The sequence below is a fragment of the Trichoderma reesei genome (assembly GCF_000167675.1).
Source record: "Trichoderma reesei QM6a unplaced genomic scaffold TRIREscaffold_33, whole genome shotgun sequence".
In the NCBI taxonomy this organism is placed as follows: Eukaryota; Fungi; Ascomycota; class Sordariomycetes; order Hypocreales; family Hypocreaceae; genus Trichoderma; species Trichoderma reesei.
Window position 1 is genome coordinate 181,475 of NW_006711180.1, and position 23,923 is coordinate 205,397.

Genomic DNA, 23,923 nt, shown 5'->3' on the forward strand with positions numbered 1-23,923 from the left:
GTTCTGCATGTGGCTGATCCAAGCTTTTGAAGATTCGAATGTGAGTGGACCGGTCCCATGCTGGCCCGATTCCAAGCAGTGTGGAAAAGTGCAAATGAAAGGTTCCAGATCTCCGATGACATGGTTGCTAAAGCACATTAGGCGTTTTTGTCAATTAAGAGTAGATGGTCGATCATTTGCTTACTTCCAAAGTATCGACTTAGCAGAAGTGTTCTTGAACTCGATGATGACGCCGCAGTATGGGCACTCCTGTGTCGGCGGTATTGGAGGAAATGACAACTTGTTATTGACCAGAACGGACTTGGCCCGAGGAACCTCAGTTGTGGACTTGGCATAGAAAGCTCCAACGGCGGTTTGTCGAGCAGTAGTTGCGTTCGTTACTGGCACCGGCGGCGGGCCAGATTGTCCCGATGTCTTGTTGATGGTCGTAGGCTTTGGTACAACGCTCGGAGCAAAACGTACAGCCGCAGCGCCCTCTTTGATCTGGGGCATTTGAATAACAGGCGGACTAGTCTGAGGACTCTGAACACTCATGTCAATACGCCTTCGATGTGATCGCTGATAGTACAGTCGTCGAAGCCGGAGCGCATTGGCCTCGACCAATGCTGAGCGAAGCGAATCCGGCGCCATCGGAAAGCGGAAGCGAATGTAGCAGTCCGTGTACAGGCACATCTCGGCTACAGCCTTGTTTGCCTCTTCGTCGTCTCTGTATTTCTCCAGTTTGCGGGCTCGATTGGCTTTTGCGGACTTTCGAACAGCATTGGATAGGCGAAAAAGCCGGGACACGGTCCCGCCGATGGTTTCAGTGATTTTGGATATGTTTTCTTCTGCCTCATCCACGTCACTGTCCGAGTCGCTTGCATCGTCGTCGTCCTTCCTCGTGAGTTTTGGTTCGCTGTATACTGATATGCGCTGTCTCTTCCTGCTTGGAGTCTGTGGTGGCTCGTTGATTGGCTTCACTGTTGAAGAGATGCTCATTAGCAGCTGTTACTCCGGGGTTCAGTCCCTCCAGAATTGGATGCGACAGGGACCTACAAGATGCCAAGGTGTCGCAAATGACGTCCAGGAGCTGATGTATGATGTCTACCACCGTCGGACTGAATCGGAGTCTGTAGTCCAACGAGACATTGAGCGGCCCGAAGACGTCCATGTTCGACGCCCACAGCGTAAAGCGCGCCAGCTGGTCGTCCATGATGGTAGGATCCGGCACGATGTCAGGCAAAACCATGTACTTGCGAAACAGAGAGTTGCACTGCGCCGCGTGCTCTGCGATTGTCGGGCAAAGGCCCTCTTGGAGAAAGACATCCTCCACAACATCCTCGTCCATGCGATCCAAGATCATGATGCCGAGAGGCCGTAAATGAGGCCGTCGGCGGCCAGTCCTTGGGACTGCGCTCGAGGTCCAGGAGGCCGATGAGCGTGTTTGCGAGAGAAGAGACGCCTGAGATTCGTGGACAGGAATATCGCGCCTCAAGACGTCTCATGAGCCGCTTGAGGTGTCGGGTAATGGAACGATTGCATGTTGCAGCTGATGCCCAGCCGGGGTGGGTTTTGTTGGGTTAAGTACAGGCAAGGTAGTGGTACAAACGGGAAAGGTACAGCGGCAAGTCGACGCCCGTGACATGGAAACTGGCACCCGTTCCGAGCAGCACTCTCATAGCCTTGTCGTTTATAGTCTACCTACCTACCCATCCATGGATGGCTTCCGGCGAAACAGGCATGATTATCAGTGGCCGTTCTAGATAGGCTAGCAAAGTCCGTGTAGTTACACACGACCTTTTCGCTGCGTCCTCGTCTCATATCCTCGGCCCTCCATTCTCTTTTGCGCAGAAACACTTGCCCCGCTGAGGATTGACGTCTGTTTGAGATCCTTTCGCGAGAGTTTTGCGGCGGTAAAGGTCATGCAAGCATTGAATAGGCCGAGCCGTGCTCGTGTGTCAGGTTGCCCACGGATAGACAGTTGAGTGGTGAGACTTTAGCAGGGCCTACAAGGGGAGTGCCAACGCGAGGTGGCATCGTTTGAGGCAGAGCGTGCCAAATGGGGGGAAGCTCTATCCTAGATGGGGGGTGATGAAGGTGCAGTTCAACTTGATATTATTAGTATCCTGCGCGTTGCTTTAGGGGCCGAGATTGGCGGCTGTGACTGAATGCAAAAGGAACCTGGCCCACACTCCTTGAAGGCATACGGCGCGAAGAGAGTGCCCATGGGCGGCTAAGGCCTGGGACTCCTCGCATATATAAGACGGGAAGCTTCACGAGATATCAATGATAAACCAATGCTCAATACCTCACAAGTTTGAAAAGAAGCACGAAATCTCAAAGCAAAGCTTGACACCATGGCCTTTACATTTACAAAGACGTATTTCCTCTGTCCCACGTCCAACTTCATCCGTCCACCACCGGCCGGCCCGCTAAGTCTTGGCTCTATCATCCGATCCACGTCAACGCCTCAATATCCTCTCAACAGAGGGAGCATAGTTGCTGTGTCCGACGCAGATCCGCCCGTCGTGGAAAACGATTGGAAAAAGACCGTTTCCACCCAGAAGGGCATCGGTCTGGGCGTCTACGCACAGTTCCTTCAAGTGGCTATCGGCGGAGCGCCCCTTGGAAATGAGGTGAACTTTGAGCACACCAGCAAAACGGCAAACACGTTCGCATTCGACAAAGTGACGACTTACGCATTCGAGCCAACCCAAGAATATGTCCAAGAAGCCATTCAGGCACCCGCCGTGCAGGCATGGCTGAGGGAGCCCAGGCAGAGGTTCGCCCCTGTCTGCTCGCTCTATCTCGTCACGGGCTTGAAGCTCGTCAAGGGCGCGAGAATCAAGTACTCGACTTCGCACAGCGACGGCTTCACCGGTAATATTGGCATCGATGCGTCCTCGTTAGGCACAAATATGGGCCCAAAGGGTCACTGGAGCAGCTCGAGTGACGATGAGACAGAGACGATTCGCGCGGACGAATTCGTGTTTGCATTCCGTGTCAAAAGGCTTAGGTTCGGGCGGAAACTGAAGCTCAAGGACTACAACAAGGGCGCCTTTATGGCCATTGGCGGAGAGTCAGATGACGGACTGTCTGTGATTGTTGAGGATGTGGATGGTTCTGAGATCGAGACTGCAGAGGCGGTTCCCGACCTGACGGAGCAGGGCAGGGTCTATTGCGTTCCTGCATAAGGATGGTGGACGAATGTGGATGTACTATCATACAACTTGCTATAGGTTGCTAGTCATACAAGTGTCTTCTGATATCTTTGATCTTGTCGTAAACCTCTTCCCTGGTTGCCCTCTTATCAAAGAGTAAATGAGGTGTGATATAGTCATAGCCTGCCCCCCTCCTCTGTTTGACCATGCTCTTGAGCACCTCGTCCATCGAGTGAACGTCTTTCAACCACGGCCCCAGCAACTCGCTTCCTGAAGGCATGTGCTGTTCCTGTTGCCGAACGAAGGACAAGATCGCTGCGGCAAGCCCAGCAGCAATGGGTGTTGCAACTGATGTTCCCGACATAGCTTTCACAGGCTCATTGTGGCCGTTCTTGCCTGTTGGCCAGTGAGAAGAGACGTGCTCTCCCAGGAGACTGAAGTTGACGTCCTTGTCGTCTGCCGTTGGGTTGAATGCAGAGGGATTCCCGTTTCCATCGGTTGAGTGTATGCAAAAGACACTGGGGTATTTAGCTGGAAAGGCCCTCCCGAGGTTTGCTCCATCGTTTGACGCCGCAGCAAACAACAGTGTCTGGCTGTGTAGTGCATTCGATATGGCTGTTTTCATGGGTTCGTTGTATTCCCGAATGCCGAAGGACATGGAGATGATGTCCACTTTCCACTCAGAAACTGCGTGATTGATGGCCTGTATGAACAATTAGCTCAGTCCAAAGAGGAATGCAGATAAATGTGTGATCTGGGAAAAGGCTCACCTTTGCAATATCATCGTAAGTGTTGCGATCCAAAGTCTCTCGATTCGCGATTCTGGCGATATAGATCTCAGCGCATGTTGCAACGTTGAGCAAAAGGCCGAGAGCGTGGGTGCCATGCCCAATCTCGTCTCGAATCTCGTGTTGGGCTGTTCCATGTACAAAGCTTCGCGCGTCCTTGATCCGCGGGTCCAGTTGGTGGTCCTCAGTCATGAGCAGCGGATTCTCTGGATCAAACCCGGAATCCAGGATCGCTATTCGCACCGGCTCGAACGTTCCGCGCCCAGCGTTGACAGCGTCGAGAGGGTCAACATGGTGGTAGATCGAGGACAGAAGACTGTCCATCCATTGTCGTGAAAGTGGAGTTCTGCACATATCATTAGTACAAGGAAGCCTTATATCTGATACAGAACACATTACTCTTGCTCAGAGCCCGTCTGGTGGCTTGCGTCGAAAAAGTACAAGCTCTTCGTGGAAGATTCCACGGGGTGTCCGCGGAGTTGCAATCCAGGAGAAGACTGTGTCGGCCCGGCTATCCGCAGCGCCATGTCGGAATGGAAGGATGAGTAGCTCGCGGGCGCAGCGTCAGATATAGAACGATACGGCATTGGTGGGTGTGCTCCGTTATTCGTATCTGAGTGATCGGCCTTGCCTGTCTGATGGCGGACAACTTCTTGGCCGATGGAACCCCAGCAGAGTTCATTCTGTCGAGGATCGAACGAGCCCAGGTTCTGGATTCGAAGACCCCACGACTTGAATATCTCAGCCTCGAGTCGTTTGATAACGTTCTGGTAGAAGAGCCGCTGAACGTCGACGGATTCAAAGTCAGCCTGCTGTCCAGGGGGGTAGTACTCCCACTGGAGGCATGCTTTGGTAGCGAGATAGTAGTCCACGCCAGCGTCCACTTCCAGAGACTTGAGCATGTCAAGGCTGGTATAATAGTCAGAGTTCACGTTCCTGGGTCCGTGCGGGTCTTTTGCCATCAGCTGCACAGGCGTGCAGTAGTGAAGCTCACACAAGAGTATACCCAGCGCCAGCACGGTGGCATTTGGATGCACCATGTGTTTGGAGCTGTCAGTGCTCACCCCAGAGCCTGACCTGCCGGCTGAGACAATCGGAATATGTTCCATGGCCAGGAAAGGCTTTGTGATGTCGGGGAGTTCGCCCTCCTGCAACGGCTCAACGAATAGGATATTTGAATGGTTGAACGAAGGCTGCAGCCACGGCGTCTCCAGGAACGGAAGCAGCGCAGTAGCCAGTATGACAGCCAAGATACGCTTCCCTTTGAGCGGGAGTGCAGATGAACTACCGCGTAGCTCCTGTTGACGCTGGAAAAGAGCCGACAAGGACACTGTCCGCGACATTTGCTCACCACCAAACGTCTTTGGCTGCGGACGGAGCCTCTGGAATATCCCACCCTCAAGAGCCAAGTGTAAGCAATTTCGCTGACCGAGGGACTCTGTGATGCTTTGGCAGATGTGTGCAAACTCGGACACCCCGCTAATCGCCGGCTCAGACGCGCTCCTCATCCTATTCTGTACGTCTCTACCGGAAGAATGTCAGCGGTAATCTTGTCTCACGAAGCCTCACGAAGCTCACTTGATTGTAATCTTGGCTTCCTGCAGCGCAGTCTCAACCGGAGACCGTACGCCAAAGAACACTTCGAAGGACGTCTCAGCGTTGAAGTCCTTCTTATGCTGCGGCAGCGAAAGCCTTACGCTCAACCCTGAGCACTTCTGGCAAACGCATACCCAGTGTTTCCGTAACGCGTTGTCCAATGAAACCAGATGCCTCCGCATCAGCACCGCGAAGTCAGCGTCGGGTTCTTCGACATTGTCGGCAGCATTGGGCTCTTCACGAGCCAGCACTCGGCGCTTCCTTGCCTCCCTGTCCATGTTCGAGAGTTCCTGGATGACAGTGTCGCTGTCTCGTTTCCGCTTACTCACGCGAATGGTAGTGCCTGGATATGGAATCGAGTCATGACTCCGACGCTCCATCATGTTGCGCATCGCCTGAAGCTTAGGATACGGCATGTCATGGCGAAAGCCCTACTCCGTAGCCTTGTGTTAGCAGTGCAAGGCTCAAAGGCCGGAGCCTGTCGTTCAAGGAGAGCACCCACGGGATCAGATTCTCCATCAGAGTTGTATTGCACATAGTCTTCGAATGCGCGCAGCGTTCTTGCAATGCGCTCAGGGTCGGGCTCTTCAAATTCAGCGGCTTCTTGCTGCAGAAAAGCCTCTGTGCGTAGCCAGGCCTCGGCTCTCCGGGATCTCAACGACGCAGGCTGCGCTGGCTTTTCCGGTCGTCTTCGGACGAAGAATCCAAGCACAGACTGCAGCAGGCCTTGTGAATCATCCACACTCATGGTTCGATGTTGTATGCACGCCGACGGATGGTAGTGCCAAAGCTTTTACTGAGACGCGGTGCCAAGCTGCTATCAAGGGGAGTTTTAGTAGAAAGCCGGGATCGCCACCTAGCTCATACGATTCTGTAGTATCAGAATCCGACGACAACCCCTTCGCACCATAGAGCTATGTAAGCCTGTGAGATGTGTTGCATGTGTCGCGCCCTGGGTCTTCCATGGAGGCATACCATTGTGTTGTTATAATTATCCCCAGCTTGCCCAGGTATCGCGTTGGTGAAACCCCTCAACAGCGGGCTGTGCTAATTTGCTAGGTCTTATACCTGCAGGGGAACAAGGACACCAGAACCAACAAACGAATCACCATCCTTGTAGATTCCCAGCTCCCCAGCAGCCGACCCTCCATCTCAGAGCTGAGGCGGCAACGGTGGAGGCCATGTGTCTCCCTGCATGTGGTCGCAGGCATGTAATTATGAGGGTGCCTACTGTGTACGAGTACGCTGGTAACAATCAGTTCATGAGGTACATGTAATATTGAACTATCTATACCTACCTGAAATACCTTTAACGCTGTTATCTCTCTGCGCTCCAGGATGTATGTCGATAATCATTTTGTCATTTTGTTGGGGGTGTTGAGCGTCACTCTCTGCTATTCTGATCTTCTTTATAATATTGATACATTCCCCGGTCCATCGCTCCGCATTTCAGCCCAAATATCGTCAGGTTTCGTCCGGCCTCATCAACATCTTCTCCTCCTCGGCTTCGTCGTCGGCCACCGCAGCTCAGACCTCTGCGAAGAAGAATCATGTCGGGAGCAGAACTCAAGAAACGACAAGTGTCGAATGGCAACATGAGTACTACGACGAACGGCACTGCACAGCATCCAAAGACAAACAACCCCCGAACCGTAACGTGGCGGGAGATTGCTGAATGGCAGTTCGACAACAAGTATATCCTCACAGGCTATCGACCGGAGAAGGCAGACTACCTGGAGATATTTACAAGCCTGACGTTTCTTCATAACGAAACGTGCAATGTATACACGCATCTAATCGGTGCAGTGCTCTTACCGCTTGTCACACCTGTCCTCCTACGATTGCTGGCAGAGCCTCGGTTCCTGAACGTCTCGTCCATCGATTATGCCATGTTTGGAGTTTACTTTGGGTGTGCGGAAATATGCTTGGTGCTGAGCGCACTCTACCACCTGATGCAACCGCACTCGCATCCGGTAGAGATGTTTTGGCACGGAATGGATCTTCTCGGCATCGTTATCGTAACAGTGGGCACATTCTCCTCCGGTATCTACTATGTCTTCTTCTGTGAAGCAAGACTGCAAAAGCTACATTGGGCCATTGTGAGTCTCCCCGAGCAACCGTGGCCTTGTAACCGCATCTTCCCCTCCCCGCCGCCCAGGTCAGGCAAATCTGATAACGATTGATGCACTGACATGAGCCCTAGATCTTAACTACAGGAACCGTCACTGGTGTTCTCATCTCGCATCCCCTGCTGCGAACGCCGCTCTGGCGAAAAGTCAAGGTGGGCGCCTTTGTTGTTTTTGGTGCCTCGTCATTCATACCCCTGCTGCATGGAGTTCAGCGATATGGACTCGAATACATGCTACAGTACTCGGGGATGAAATGGTATCTTGTCGAGCTTTCTTTCTATGGCACCGGAGTTGGCCTTTATGCGGTATGTCTGGCATGTTTGCAGAGTATCCTCACCACGCGTTCGCGGTTAAAAAAGAAAAGAAAAATAAGAAGAAAAAGACAGTAAAAAGCTTTGGCTGATACTCTCTCTGCAGTTCCGAATTCCGGAGCGTTTGGCTCCGGGGAGGTTTGACATCTGGGGAAGCTCACACCAGATCTTTCATGTGGCCATCTTATGCGCAATGGCCGCCCATGTGACGGCTCTGCTGCAAGGTTTCACAACCTGCCACACACTGGATGTATGCAAGCTCCAGGGTGTTTATTGAACAAATCGAAGCTTACAGGTAGATCAATTGCCTTGCTGCGGCTGGGACACTGGCAGAGGCTCATGATGTTGTATAGACGCTTCACTTTTGGATGTGAAGACATTTGATAGTAGGTCAACTCTCTGGCTGGGAATAAGCACTTCCACTACTAGTCACTGTAACGCATATTGAGTATCCACAACCTCTTCGGAGTTTAAACGTCCTAAAAACCACCATCCATACTGACGTACTGTTAGGCAGGTACTAGCAGTAACCCTAAGCACGCCGCTTCCGCCTCACCTCGCCCAATCATCTCTAAGGGGCGTTGCAACTAGACTCGCATCTGTTGATCCTACTGTTAGTCTCGTAGGCCAACTCTTCGGGAAGACTAAAGAGCCCGAGCGTAGAATGAACTGGCAACCATGAAGTCCTTTTCAAGGCAATCTTGGCAATGCAATCCGCGGGCTTCTACAATCTATTCGCAGCTTACACAGTTGGAAACACTGTCTTTGCATTGTGTTGCAAAGACTTGTATCTTCAGGAAGGAATGAGGCATTTTTACGATTGGGCGAACACATGCTGCAAACTAGGAGAGAGCAGAGCCTCATGACACTGGGGATCTTCCTTGGAGAGGAAACGAAGGATGGTGTGGTGTACAGTATCCGCACCAGGCAGGATACCGTTGGGTGTGTCCGTGCTGAAGATAAGGCACCTAGGTGCCGACCATTGAAGCAAGCCTACGAGTACGAACTCTGGGAATGGTGAGGTAGGTAAAGTGTAGGCAGTACCTTGTGTCTAGGTACCTCGGTAGGAAAAATTGCCAGCACTTTCGACACAAATGAGAGGCGTCTATTTTCCTACTAATGTACGCGATGTACGGAGCAGTATCTCCAGGCTACGAATTATGAGCCGACAACGGTGTTGTAAGGCGGCCGACCCCTGCGGGCGGTTAGCGGTGCAACGTGGTTGGTTGACAGACAGGGATCCTGCCACACAGCACGCGACGTCGCAAGCTTCAGGGGTCCTGTAGGGCCAGGCGAAGCAAACAAGAAGACATGGAGACTCTGACATTTGGCCTTTTCTTTGTTACTGGAGAGTGCACATTCCAGCTCCTGCAGGGCACATGTAAGCAAGGCTGGCGTCTGGCAGAAACCAAGAAAGACAAGGACGCCGTGCAAGAAGCAGAACAATCCCAACACCTCCTTCTTTATTCTGCATTCTCCTCCCCCCTCCTCCAAGTCCCGATGGCGTCTGCTGCCCGTCTTCGACTCGCGTCTCCCCAGCCGCCGGTGGCGCCTAAAGAGCGGGGGAATGATTTTCTCAGTCCACGGCCTGCGGACAGCACTTCCAGGGTCACCAAGGCAGCACGCAAAGTTCTTCTCGCCTTTGAAGAGCTGCCGGAATGGCATCAGGACAATGAGTTCATTCGCCATGGCTATCGACCGATTTCAGGCTCGGCCAAGGTCTCCTTTCAAAGCTGGTCATACATTCATAATGAATCGGTCAACATATTTTCTCACCTTATACCGGCAGTCGCTTTCCTGCTCGGCGAGTGGTATATCCTAGAGTACCTCACCAGCAGGTACTCTAATGTCACCGGCACCGATTTCTTCATCTTCAGCTTCTTCCTTCTGACTGCTGTTGTCTGCCTGGGGCTCTCGGCAACATACCACACTTTGACAAACCACTCCTCCGAGGTTGAACAATTATTCCTGCGATTCGATCTGGTGGGCATAGTCATCCTCACGCTGGGCGACTTTGTGTCAGGAATCTACATGGTCTTTTGGTGTGAACCTTTGCAACGCAAGATTTACTGGTCTATGGTGAGTGAATACCTGAACTCCCAATCTTTCACTGATTCGTATCCAACACTTATTCTGGCTGGCAGATTGCAATCCTTGGGTCGCTCACCATCTTCATAATGCTAAATCCCCGGTTCCACGGCCAAAAGTATCGCACTTTCCGAACACTTGCGTTTGTAGGGACCGGCTTGTCTGGGTTTGCACCTTTGATACATGGTATTACCATCTTTGGCTTCTCGCAGATGATGAAACAATCGGGAATGCCCTACTATCTGGTCGAAGGAGGATTCCTTCTGCTTGGAGCTTTGGTCTATGCCGTAAGTCTCCAAAGTCTGCAATGTATATGAGACAATTCTAACTTCTCGAATCCTATAGACCAAGTTTCCCGAGTGTCGATGGCCAGGTAAATTCGACATTTACGGCGCTTCCCATCAACTCTTTCACATCCTGGTGGTCCTCGCTACTGTGACTCAGTTGATCGGGATATTGGACGCCTTTGACTATAACTACACCAATCGGAGATGCTCATCTCTATGAGTCAGCAGCAGGAATCGTCGTCATTATTCGCTGGATCGTTGCTTCACGTTGTTGAACAAACCTGGCGCTCAATTCGGGAGAGGTAGAAACTTCACTGGGCCTTGCAGTAGATCATAAAGTAGACAGGAGACCATATTATTAAAGCTGGATAAACAAATTCAGGTGAATTGGAATGGATTATCCCTTCTCACATTATGAGTAGTAGAAAGAATACACAGTTGATGTTCTCCTAATTTTTCCCCATAGGTTGTTGGCTAGTCTCGGCGTGTTTCTTCCTTTATGCTGTCCCTCGCCTTCGAGGCCATATCATCTCCTTTTGGGAGCACTCTTTTCCAAATACGTCGCTAGCATCCTCGTCTTCGTTCGTTGTCTGAATGGCTATTGCTTTTTTCCTATTCATTGCTGTAGTTCTCTCGGGCTCCTTTTGTTTCTCTCTCTCTCTCTCTCTCTCTCTCTCTCTCTCTCTCTCTCTCTCTCTCTCTCTCTCTCTCTCTCTCTCTCTCTCTCTCTCTCTCTCTCTCTTTGTCTACCTTCTCCAGCATCGCCATCTCCAATCAGTCGAGCACTTCCATTCGAAGTTGCAAAACCGTCCCTACTAGCTTCTTTGGTATCTTCTGCTTCTTCTGCCATGCCTATTCGCCGACAGACTTCGTCATCGCTCTTTACTCTGCGGTTTTGTCAAAGAAAGCCCGCGCTCTTTTTACCGCTCTTCTTCTACCATGCCGGCGTCCGTGGGAAGTTAAATGGCAGTTACGGAGTTGGTAGAAGATCAGGTCTTCCCGGGTAGTTTGTGGGCTAGGCGGTCCGCAGGTAGGCGAAGAGAAATTGCTCAAGCAGCTTGTCAATGATAATAGGAATTATTGCGTAGGATTCGGCAACCGAAGCGATCAAATGTCTATCCTCTGCTTGCGAAAGCTGAAGGGGGGAGTAGTCATTAGACAGCACAGTCGCATCATGTCTGTGCTAGTCAAGAGAAGTATCCTCTGGAATGTGAACTCTGAGCAAGTCGACATACCACCATTGATCTAGGCCATCCTCGCAAACCCCAAGAGCTAAATCAAGAGAGGATTCTCCTGGAGGTGGAGCTCGGGAGAGCAGTGCTCGGCTTCACCAACAGCCTAGGGGAATCGCAGGAGCTAACAAACTTCGACTTTGTCCTCGGGAGCAGATTCTACAATAAGATGACTTTTAATCAGGCATCGTGATGGTTGACGACATCACGAAGACGTTACGACTCACCCCGGCGCTTTCCCATCAATCTGCGACTGGCAACTTCAGTTCGAAAGCTAGTAGCTATTCAACAAGAACATATTAGCATATATGTGAATTGCCGTGAAGGAAAGCAGAGCATACCATCGCTGGTCATGTAAGACTACAATTTCCGTCAAGTTCTCTACAGGAAGATTGGTGTTGGCCCAGAGCACTGTGCGGATGACGTTCGCCGCAAATCATGGTCGTGCAACGACTTCATCGCGTTGCCATAATGAACTACAGACTCTGACTCTCGTAACTGAATGAGGGATCTCCAGTTCAAGACCGAGTAGTCCCGTGCTTCGATTGTTAAGCGCGAAACGAACACATTTGACATGCAGCTAATATCCTCATGACTGTATCTCCTAATCTGCCTTCTTATCTAGTAAGAAACCTTCGAGTTGGTCTTCTTTCCAGCTTTCTGCGATTTCGACTCCCTTTTTGTTCGGTTTTCCGTCTCCGTTTGCGTCTTCTTCTTCTCCTGGATTTTTTCAGAGATTCTTCTTGATTCTGTGTCGCTTTCCGATGTCACCAACTGTGCTTCTTTGCGATTGTTCTCGGTCTTTGTAGCTTTCAGTTTCCGTTGCTTTGTTGCTTTGCTTTTGCTCACAGGACCTTTGAACTCCTGCGTGACAATAACTTTCTTAACCGATGCAGAATTGCCACATGGGGCTCTCGCAGCTCGTTTTCTCAATAAACCTTCGGAATCGTTTTTATCAGTGCTTCGGTTTCTTTCTCTTTTTTCTGCCTTGCCTCTCTCCCTGTCAGCCCTCTTTAAGCTCCCTTTTCTTTTTCCTGCCTTGCTCCTCCTCCTAGTAGACTTCTTTAAGCCCTCTTCTTCTTCTTCTTCTTCTTCTTCTTCTTCTTCTTCTTCTTCTTCTTCTTCTTCTTCTTCTTCTTCTTCTTCTCCTTCCTCTTCTTCTCCTTCTGCTATAAGTATTCCCCTGACAGGCTTCTTTAAGTTGCCTCTCCGTTTCGTGAAAGTTTTCACGGCAACCTCAACGTCGGCTCGCATCTCTGATCTCCTCCCATATTGCGTGGTGCTGGTGGTACAAGAGCTGTCAGACTTTTTCATCATTGCCCTGTATGCAGCTTCAACTCACATGGGAGATTTTCACTCACCTATTCTTACGCTTGTTTCCCAGCTGAGCCAAATTAATTAACTCGCCGATGTTTTCTTTGGTATCAGCTTCTCGCTTCTCGTAATACTGAAACACCATGTTCTTTGGCCCGCGAGCTCCCAGTGTTGGCTTGACGGGAGTCTCGATTGAATCAATGGATAGCATGGTTGCGATGGCGCATTCGCCGTATGCATACTTGACCCAGGGGTTTTGGTCGTCCTCGACGAGCAGCCCCATCGGTTTCGCCTCGCTTTGTTTGACTAGCTCCACCGGTCCGTCCGCCTGACCACTCTCAGGCGTCAAGGAGGCTGCCTTCACGTCTTCATGCTGGCCGCTGCCGTTGTGAGCCTGCGAAGATGTCTTCACGTAACGAAATTGGCCACTGTCATCGAAGACCTGCACAAGTGTATCTTGTCTCCGGCCGTTGAACTCGAATCGAATGATGAAGTGTGGATCATCTCTCTCAGATACCGGCAGAGGCTGCCAGCAGATTGTCCTGAAGTCTTCCAATCCCTCCTGCTGGGTATCGTCAGCGGCCTCGGCCACCTCTGTGATTGCGTCACATAGCTCGCGCCGCAGGCGCACTTCGACCGCGTCGTCAGGGGTAGAGCTCTGATCGTGTTCATCCGTTGCGTAATTTTGAAGCACGGCTCTCAGGGCTTCGAGTTTCTTTGGCGTCATTCGGTCCAATCTCCGCGCATCCTGCTTTAGATGACCTAGCTCATCTCTCGCTTCCTGTTGTCATGTCTACGTTAGCGATATGCGACTCTCGGGTGTTGAATCGTCAATACCCTCCTGATGTGAAGGGGTTTGAACGCACTTGTCTTTGCTCCTCATCATAGTCTTCTTTTGTCTTTTTCGCAGCCTTTGTTAAGGCGGTGTAGTTCCTTTTTTTGGCATCCTCACCAAGCCAAAATTTGTATCTGACGAGCTTGGTCTTGCCCTTGCCGTGTTTTTGTCCCCGCCGTGCCGCTTTCTCCCCTTCGCTCAAGAAATCGTTGAATTTTCCCCTCGCTTCCTGAAGAATTCCCTGCGCCTCCTGTCTCTCTTGAAGGTCCCGAGCACGACCGAAGAAGATATCGTAATCCGAATCACTGCTATTGTCGTCTTCATCATTGTCTGGACCCCCTTGGTCAGCGTCATTCGAAGCTTGCTCATCCTCTGCTATCATCTTATTGAAGCCACCTCCAGTAACAGATCGCCCTCGCTTTTCAAAAGCTTCTCCAAGTAGATGATTCTGGTTGATGTCCTTCAGAGATACTTCTCCTTTGATGAGCCAGTACACTGCGCGAGTTGTGAACAACCCTTGTATCATCGCACTCGGGTTACCTCTGGCGCCAGACAACTCTTCGAAATAGGCTCTAAGAAAGATTATAACGTCCCAGGCTGTGGAAGAAACGCCCCATTGTTAGCTGCACTATGCCTTCATCAAGGGGCGGTGGAAAGAGCTCACTGGGATGGCCGTGGAGGGTTCCCGGCGTAACGAGAACCTTGCGAGGTTTCAAATCCTTAATTATAAGGCGTATGGTTTCTGAGTCCGTTCGCGGCCCCTCTTGTTCCTCCTTCCTCGACTTCGACTTCGACTTCGACTGTTGGTTCTCTTCTTCAGATTCGCTCTTGAACTTGGTTTTTGAGAGGTGTGACCCCCCAAGGTTTTCCCTTGTTGAGCCATGGTGATCCAGCTTGACCATTTCCACGTCGCAGTCGGGCCAAGTCTTGTCGAGCCAAGGCCTGACAATTTCTTTGAAGACTCCTGGATTTCCATCTCCGCCCGTGTAGTACGAACATAGGTTCTGGCGCTTCCAATAGAGGAGAGCAAGGATGGACGTCTCGTTCTTTGACGGTTTTTCCTTCTTAAAGGGAGTCGACTGCCCAATTCCGTACCCGTTTGCTCCCACTACGCAGAAACGCGGTGTGTTCTTGGCAGCTACCGCATGGTGGTCGGATTCCAGCCGACGTTCAAATTCAAATAGGTGCTCCGTATACTCATACTCTTCTCCCGTTCCGCTATGGTACTGGTAAGAGCGAGTAAAAAGGTCCAGACCTATGAGCTTCTCACCCCATATGCACCTCAGCAGCGACTTTGCTTCAGTTCCAACCGGTCTGGCCGGTATCGTCATTGACAAGCTGCCCCAGAGGTGCAGATTGTCTTGCCTCACGAAGTGGCGCAAGAAGCCGTCTCCTCTCACGAACATGGCTTCCACGTCCCATGCGCCGCAACATAGCCAAGCATCTTCTGCAAAGTAAAGAGACGCAAAGCTTCCTGACATTCCCCGGGTGACGTAATTCCCAGCGCCGCTACAGCGCGTAAACTTGATGCCCTCGTTGAGAAGCAGATCCTTGACACCGCTGTAGTGGTCCGCATCCCAGTGCGTGACGACCCATGAGTCAAACTTCCAGTCATTGCCCAGCTGTAGATCGATGAAGCGAAGGGCTTTGAGGATCTGAACCCAAGCGACGTAGGTGCCAGCGTTTGTGCCGCCATCCATAAGAAACGCCCTGCGCACCTTGTTCGAATTGATATCGACCAGAAAGTGCGCGGAGCAGTCGCCGATAGGTACTGGAATCTGGTAGTTGATGACTTTCCAAGGGGAAGAATTGGCCGTACTGTGAAACCTCGATGTCTTGTAAGCGTTGACAGACGACCTTGGGTGCTTTTCAGCTTTACATGTGTTAACTCACGGCGTAATACCGCTGTTGACAATCTGTGTCCCATCTTTGTTATGCGGAAAGAGGTTGCTCGCAGCCTTGCCAGAAGATTTGCTGTTCTGAGATATATGTATGCCATCGAATTTCTCTGGGCTACCAAATTACTTCTGTCAACCTAGACATCAGCTCGGCAAGCTTCCAAGAACTTACATCAAAAGATCTCTTGGCAGTTGAGATCCTTGTTTTTGGGAATACGGATTCAGGCCGGCATATGCACTCCCGTTCATGATGATGGACTATAGCTTGGCTATTGTCAGACATCAACCTTGACGCCAAAAAGTAGCGGATGGAGGTGTCGAGGATTATTGTATTCATCAATACTTGGTCTTGCAGCAAATCATCACGGTGATGTGAGGCCGGTTTGCAATTGAAGAGACATTCTCCCCCTGAGTCTACGGCTGAACTAAGAGGCCTTCAGTGGCCCAGACCTCATGCAAGGGGACTTCCCAGCCAGCCTCAGGAGTAGGCTATTGTCAATAGCGCGGCCATCAGCCCGGACTAGACTTGGGGTGGCGCTCTCGCGTCGGCCCGGGCAGGCATCAAGCGTTAGTTTCCGGGCTGGGATGGCATTTTCCTCCTAGTGGTAAGAGCTTGATCCGGCATGTCGCCCCAAAAACACACAGAGACCACTCATTCAGGGCCTGAATCTCTGAGTGTCGAGAATGTCGGAAGTAGATTGAGGCTTCACCAAGATACTGACGCGAACTCCTGAAAGCGGAGGCCACCCAATACCACCATGCCAATTAACTACTCAATATACCGAAATTGAAGAGTCTTCAAAGCCCAAGTTTGAGTGTTCCCTCCTCATACATTGTTCTGTCCGGAAGTCTTCAGTACCTTAAGAGGTATTGCAGATCAAGGCAGAGAAATGGAAAGGTATTGTGGCAAATACCATCGTGGTTCACAACCATGTACCTCTCTCTGAGCATTGTGTTGCTCAAGTCAGCACCAGTACCTAGGTAATTGATATGTGCTGCTCAAGGATAATGTCCTGATCGTAGAAGATCGCCTCGCACCTTGAACATTCTACATAGTCATCGCATTGTTAGCTATATATTCTCTGCAAGCCTCTTAGCCGGTTTGCTTAGCGGTTCAAGCCATTCGCTCTTGTTGTCTCTTTGCTCAGACATTGTTCCAGCTCACTGAATACTAAACCTTTGCATCGCCTCAGGATATTATTCGCCTGGCTATGGAGGGCAAAGACGCAATAAAGTATTACAGCCCTTGAAGATACAGGCCTTACAGTGCAATTGTCCAATAGCGAACCTGACGCAAACATTCCACCGGCACCAGCAAAAGCTCGACAACAACCGCTCGTGAACACAGCTGCGCGCACTGCTCCCGAGTCACCAGCCTGCCCTTGCTCACCCCGATGTCCTTGAGAACCTTGGTGATGGAGTCATCCAGTCCTTTAGCGCGTTGGTATATGCCTCTGCCTTTCTCGATGGCAGCCTGGAACTCGGGCGTGTCCATCTGAACCGCCTCTGAGATGAGAGCTTGCTCAATCGTCGAGTAGGCACTTACACGGACTACTCTCGAGCGCTCCGTTCTGAATGACCTTGTTGCCGACTGCTCATGGTAGTCACCAAACCATGATTCCACATCGATTTTGACCCTTTTTGTCTCCGTCACACTACGGGAGCTCACATCGGTGCTGAAGAGGACCGAGGCATCGCCCCCGATCCTGTAGCCACCCACGTAGAAATCACCATAGATGGCGTGAAACCCATCAATGCCCTTGCGACGCAGCACATCAAAGGCATCTGCCGAGAGTTCTGGCGGACGCACAAAGGCCACCGTGCCGGCGCGGTAGCTCGTGGTGATCGAGGCCTTGTTTGAGTCCCTGTTTTCCATGACGTCCTTGTCAAACTGTACCGAGACGCTGGCTTCGAGAAAGGGCAGATCGACACCAACGCCGGCGCCAACGCTGAGGTGGTCTGTTGATGCGGACGAGCTCATTACTTCTGAAGACCTGAAGCTGCCACTGGCATCATCTGCCGTGAACTGTATCGGCGCCGAGACAAGAGAGTCTGTGTCGAATGCCGACTGCATGGCGAATGGATTCTTGCCATTGGCCGTGGCGGCTGATCGGAAGAACATTCCCAAGGGGAGAACGCGAGCTTGCCATGGGAGACGGATTGGTGACCGGGTGATTGCTTGCTGGGCCACGCAGGGGATGAGCGGGTTGAACACATCTGGGTCGAGGGTATCAGCCGTCAGAGGAGCCAGCTTGCTGACTTGGTTGATTCCAAAGACGGGCATGGCGATGGCTGCTCATGGTGTTGGTTCTGCCGAACGCGAGTGGGGAGGCGCAAGAGTCATGAAGTGCTGTGAGAACATGGAGTGGCCCGGAGATCGCAACGCCGGAGCATTTCGCGGCTCGGGCGTCTTGCAGACTTCCGTATCCCCACGCTCACTCCCCTGTCCCCAACCGCCGTGGCTGCGTTCTAGACTGGAGGGGCCGGGATCTGAAGCCAGCTGAAGGCGCTCAGCCAGCCCTGGTGCCATGTGTTTGCTGGCGTCTGGATTGTTCGAGCGGGCTAACATGTCACTTACGAAGCCACTTTCGGGACGCAACTGGTCGCTTGTGGCAAAGACTGATTCAGCTGTTGCAGATCGTCGACCTCATTAGCTCATGTTCACCGGTTACTACGACTAGAACTACATCCTACCTGTCTTGAGCTGACATTCTGCAAAGAGTTCGAACCAATTGCACATGTAGGAAGACTTTACAGAGGCCATGGGGGCTTCGATCATGGCTCGGGACCGAAGTCTGGCCAGCTGCTTGCCCGACACCCCTGTCAATATTGACAATAGTGGCATACTCCGTCCGATGTGTTATTAGAGCATCACAACGAAGACAGGTAATAAGATCGCCACGGAGGGTCCAGCGGGAAGTCGAGTTGAAAAGATAGAGCACAGTCCTTCATTCCATAATCTCAGGTAGTTGTTGTATTACATTGGCCTTGAGCTTCAGGAACTGCTCCTTTTGACTCCGAAGGTGCATCGTTGGTGTAGTGCCATCATGTCTCTGAACCTCGCGCCTTACAACAATGGCATGCGCCTTGGTACGTCAATTGTACAATGATTGGAAGCCTATCTGAGGTGGACCACTAACACAATATAGGCCAAGGGTAGGCTGTGTAACAGGACTCTCAAAAGTTGGTGAAGGATCTAACAGGCTCAGCTTCAATTCGTACACACAGCAAATCTGCATTGACGACGCCGTTGTCATCGATCCCGATCGCATCGACAATGCGGTTACCAACGATGGCTTCACCATGCGAGAGCTTCGGTACGGCATTGGTGCGCGCGCAAAAGCGGCCCGTGCCCTCAGCGGACTGAGGGATGATGAGGACGAAGATGAAGATGATGAGGATGAGGATGAGGGCGGCCTTCAGCCTCAACCACAACTAACAAAAGCGATACCAACACCAGCCACCTTTACGGGGACTGATACCTCCAATGGACAAACACCGCCCTTGATAGGGCCTGCCCCTCCTACACCACTCGACAGCATGGCGCTTCAGTTGAGTCAAGACGTGAAAACAGTGGCCAAGCTTGTCGAAGACATTGCCAGACTTGAGACTGCCATTGAAGAAGCGGTTGATCCCGACAGTGCGGAGTCAAAGAGAGATGCACTGCTTCTTGAGAAGAAGAGAATGCGCCTTGCCCGTCTCAAGACGAATGGAACTGGCCTCAAGAGTAAAAACCCTCGCGGTGCCGCGCGAGAGTTGTCGAGGCGTGGTCCGAGCCAGATTGTCTCGTACAGTTCACGCTTTGTGAACAAAATCAGGTAGACCATGGCTTTGCTTATTGAACTTGCGTGTTTGGACACAGCTGACTTAAGCAGTGAAATCACGGACGATATGAACATTTCTGGATCTCTTTCAATCAAGTACGGCGCCATTGGCGGCTCCGGCAAAGGCTCCTTTATCGACTCAGACAAGTTCAAGGAGAGCGATCTCAACTTCTTCATCTCCGTCAAGGTCGTCAACCAGAGCATCAACATCAAGGATGCCCTTGTTTTCCAGGGCCTGCCCTCGGTGAACGAAACCAACTTCCGGTCGGTCTTTGGCGACTGCTTCATATCGGGCTTCTTAGAGGGCGGCGAATTCAATGCTCTTGTGAGCATGAAGGTTGTCAACAAGGACAAGCGCATGGCTATCATGGCGGAGTAAAGCATCCTCTCATCCGTCTTCACCAACAACTTGCTGTACGGGCTTATAGCTAATTGATCCTGCATAGAGCAGAAGTCGCTTTGAGCGTTGGTGCTGCCGACATCAAAGCCAAGGCCAACGTCGACATGGCCAAGTCAAGCTTCTCGTCGCAGACGGAGACGACCATTCAGGTTGGCTGGTCAGGCGGCGGCCACATCAAGCCAGGTATAACTCATCCTTCTCGGCCTCCTTGTCCAATGTGTTAATAGCTTGCAGTGGACCAGCTTTGGACGATTCAAAGCTTGATGGAAACGGCTGCCAAGTTCCCTGATCTCGTGGCAAACACTCCTCAGCGTACATAGTGAGTTTGCTGGGCTGTTTTAATCACCAACGAATGGCTGGCTAACCATTGTCCCCAGTGCCATTCTCACCAAGTATGAGTCGCTTCGGAGCTACATGGCCCTGAAGCCACCAAAACTAAAGCCAATGTTCTACGAAAACGCAGCCATTTATACGAATGCGCTGCTGGACGCCTATATGGACTACAAGAATGTAATCGTCTTGCCCCCACCATCTGAAGGAAGCTTTATTCAGTCGGCTGACTTGAGCAGATTTACCGCACCCTTGGAACCCAACTTTTTGATATCCAGGCTGGCACAAAGAAATTTGTAGATTGGTCTGATCAAGTGAAAGACTATGCCGATTCGACCACGCTCTCTCTCATCGACGACGAAAAGCCCTTTAAAGCGACCATCAAGGGGCTTGACCTAGCTCGCCGGGCTTGCCGGTTTCAGATGGTCAAGATTGTCAAGGAAGTCGATGCGATCGAGGAGCATCCAGACTATGCCGCCGATGAAAAACGTCCAGAGGCCATCCAGAGCACCATCATCTTTCGCGAGCGGCTTCCCGGTGTCAAGGACAAAGAGAAGGTGCCGTATCCCGAGATTTTCGGAACCGAAGCCCCTTGCCCCTTGCTTGACCGTGTTGACGGCGACGGCGTGAGCGAGGCCGAGGCCGCCAAGGCTGCCAGCTATGGTGTAGAGCAGCCTGAGGTTGGCAAGTTCCAGAAGCTGGCGCCCATGGTCGGCTCGCCCCAAGGCACGCTCTTTTGCAACTTGGATTTTGTCAAGGCTGATTTCAGCTTGCGCACCGTCACGGTCGACGTCAACGACGGCGTGGTCATCGGTCTCAGCGTCCGATACACCAACGGCCTTTTAGCTGCCGTAGGAACCTCCGGCGGCCGCAGAAGTACACTGACGGTGCACCATGAAGATGGCGAAAAGATTATTGCCTGCTCGATCGAGACGGGCCGTCGCAAGGACGTGGACAAGGCCCCGACCCGTGTTACTGCTCTTCGGCTGTACACCAATCGTGGACCGGACCTGTTGGGCAACTCGGAGGACTGGAAGCCTGCCGTGAATGGAGAAGGAATCCGTGACAACCGACAATTTGAGCAACTCGACTTGAAGCACTTTGACCCTCTGCTCGTCAATGCTCAGATCAAGGGGTTCTGGGGTTACGGCACCACAACACCGCAAATCAACTCCCAGAGTGGCATCTTCCGTCTGGCCCCAATTTGGGGCAACAAAGAGGTTCGTTATCAGTGCCGTATTGTGTCTACTATGGCTTGTGTACTGACTCTGATTGCTTTGTAGAGTACCGCTGCCACGGTAGGCATTCCAGTGGAGGAACCGACCGACACATCTACTATCAGGACCAACGTGGAGGCTCGCTACTGGAGTGGCCGCGAGCATCGAGGGTGGCAAGGGACCGCAGTTGGCCGGAGTGCCATATTCGAGGACACCTTCGCCAGGCCCTTGCCCATTGTCCCGACAGTCATCTACGGCTTCCGTCTCATTGACGTTGCTGGTACCAACTCTCCCCGTGTCGCCCTCAGCCTTCCGTCTGTCTCGGAGACGGGATACACCTTGTCGGCCAAGTCCTTCTTGCATGGGACACAGAATCTCGAGGCCAGCGTCATGGTCCTTCCACACGGCACGATTCCCTTCCAGCATGGCTATGTCGACGCCAGCGACAACCCCGGCGGCCGCGCGGCAAACCAGAACGCAAGGCTCGGGGTCAAGTTCAGCAAGCCCTTCAGGGAGCCGCCCAAAGTCTTTGTGTGGTTCACCGAAATTTCGCAACCGCGCACCCGGCGGTACCTCCGGACCTACGTCGACGACATCACGGCGGACGGCATGACGGTGCACATTGACACCTGGGACAACAGCGAGTTTGAAGCGGCGCGTGTGGCGTGGCTGGCATGGCCCGCCGAGTGTGACGGCAAGTCGATCAAGGCTGGAAACTCCATGTTCAGCAGGGACCGGGACCCCCAGGAGACCGGCTGGTACGGCGGCAGCTTCGGCAAGGACCCCAAGGTGTTTACTGGCATCAACTGCATTGATTTCCCGGTCGATCCCAACAGCCCTATTCCTCTACCCATCTTTGGGAAGCACGAGTGGGCGACCAAGGACAAGCTACGTTGGCACGGAGGGACGTGGGGAGACACGGTAATGACCAAGGTGGGCTTCTGCTGGATTGCCGTGGAGTAGGATACACGCTCTTCACCATGTTGGTATGATCTCTATGTCGGATGGTGTAGAGGGTTATGACACACGCTGTACCGTCTTAACCGCTTACCCACCATGAACCCTTAGCCATCATGAGGACGATCAGTAGAGATATGTGATGACATGTAGGTAATAACCTAGCAGCAAGAAGTGTACTATCGCCCGTTATATGAATCACTATGCAACCTCGTCAAGTCAGGGGTTGGGCGTATCTGCGTATGAATCAGCAGCTATAGGGGCTTTGGCTAACTAATAAGAATTAGAAATGGCTCTTATGGCCAAATAACAAGGATTGAGATACTTGATTCTCTTAAAGAATGCTAGACAGACGAGATCACATGCATGTACTCATGGTAATGGGTCGCTAATTGACCCCCATCAGACCATGAGCAGCCAGAAAAATGAGAACACTTATTCACCCAAATGCATTGATTTAACAATATACACGGGCAATGGCCGGGTTATGAGCTTCGCTTATGTCTGCTTATAATCTGACTGTTGGGTGCTCGAATTTGGTCGGATCCCTAATTATTTTGTCCACATCTCCCTCCGCGAATCCTTTCACAAGCGCATCATAATGCCCTTACCACCACATACAACTATAGGTAGTAGAAAACTTAGGGTCCTGTTAAGCACTTCTCTTAAGTGTATTATCTGCTATTTTTAATAGCTAGGGGATCTAGATCTAGGGTTATATGCTTCTATTTCTAGTAATTAACTAACCTTATATTAAGGTAGTTACTACTATTTTACTTTAATTAAATATACTACTAATAGTGCTAGTAAAACTAGGCTAAGTTTATTTTTTATTAAGCCCTTAAATATTACCTTAATAATTTCACCCCCCTTTACTTAAAACTAAGTTATTTTTAATACTAGTACTGCTATTACTTACTTTATATAAGGTAAAGTTATATATAATACTATGCCTTTCTTATACTTTATATAATATTTTTATATTACTTACTAGTATTTATTTTCTCTTTTTTTATAGCTTTTTTACCTTATTAATATATATCCTTAATAATTATAATAACTAACTTTATAATAACTATTACTATTACTTTTATAACTATAATTATAACTATATATTAAAAGCTAAGTAAGGATATATAATATATTTATATATATTTTATACTTTATTACTTACTTATAGTTTAACTGCTTTATAAAACTAAATTATTAAACTTAATATATAAGGCTATAATATTCTTTTTAAATAGTATTAAAACTATTTTAATACTTTCTTAATCCCTATCTTTTATTATAAATAATATTTATTTAAGGTAATTAACTTTATAAAATATATAAAAAGTAAAGAAGAATTTAAGTAACTCTTTAAAAAAGAGAATAAAAAAAAGCTTAAGAAATGCTATAACTTAGTATAAAAAGTATATTTAAAAATAATTTATAACTATAAGATCTTTTTATATAAAGATACTAGGAATATAATAATAAAAGCATACTATAGTACCTTTAAGTCTTTTATATACTTTTTAAAAGGTACTGTTTTTAATTAAAAAGCTAATAAAGTTAAAAGCTTAGCACTTAAT

General features: G+C 50.5%; 5 protein-coding genes across 5 annotated transcripts; 4 read left to right on the forward strand and 1 right to left on the reverse strand.

Moving 5' to 3' along the window:
- Window positions 1–2,336: 2,336 nt before the first annotated feature.
- On the forward strand, window positions 2,337–3,173 carry TRIREDRAFT_112163 (uncharacterized protein; the record flags this gene model as incomplete). Its single annotated transcript, XM_006969471.1, has 1 exon — window positions 2,337–3,173. One exon carries the CDS (start codon window positions 2,337–2,339, stop codon window positions 3,171–3,173), a length of 837 nt encoding a protein of 278 aa, XP_006969533.1.
- A 3,946-nt stretch (window positions 3,174–7,119) lies between these two features.
- Window positions 7,120–8,241, forward strand: TRIREDRAFT_70139 (mPR-type GPCR; the record flags this gene model as incomplete). The annotated part of the gene is made up of 3 exons (XM_006969472.1): window positions 7,120–7,623; window positions 7,728–7,958; window positions 8,071–8,241. 3 exons carry the CDS (start codon window positions 7,120–7,122, stop codon window positions 8,239–8,241), a joined length of 906 nt encoding a protein of 301 aa, XP_006969534.1.
- A 1,196-nt stretch (window positions 8,242–9,437) lies between these two features.
- On the forward strand, window positions 9,438–10,559 carry TRIREDRAFT_82246 (mPR-type GPCR; the record flags this gene model as incomplete). Its single annotated transcript, XM_006969473.1, has 3 exons — window positions 9,438–10,043; window positions 10,109–10,339; window positions 10,398–10,559. The coding sequence occupies exons 1-3, from the start codon at window positions 9,465–9,467 to the stop codon at window positions 10,557–10,559; spliced, it is 972 nt and encodes a 323-aa protein (XP_006969535.1). The 5' UTR covers window positions 9,438–9,464.
- A 6,320-nt stretch (window positions 10,560–16,879) lies between these two features.
- On the reverse strand, window positions 16,880–17,902 carry TRIREDRAFT_70195 (uncharacterized protein; the record flags this gene model as incomplete). The annotated part of the gene is made up of 1 exon (XM_006969492.1): window positions 16,880–17,902. One exon carries the CDS (start codon window positions 17,900–17,902, stop codon window positions 16,880–16,882), a length of 1,023 nt encoding a protein of 340 aa, XP_006969554.1.
- A 926-nt stretch (window positions 17,903–18,828) lies between these two features.
- Window positions 18,829–22,352, forward strand: TRIREDRAFT_70204 (uncharacterized protein; the record flags this gene model as incomplete). Its single annotated transcript, XM_006969474.1, has 7 exons — window positions 18,829–19,436; window positions 19,494–19,817; window positions 19,889–20,025; window positions 20,077–20,161; window positions 20,220–20,352; window positions 20,412–21,392; window positions 21,456–22,352. Coding segments are annotated over 7 exons (3,165 nt in total), but the record flags the coding sequence as incomplete, so codon positions are not given.
- Window positions 22,353–23,923: the final 1,571 nt, after the last annotated feature.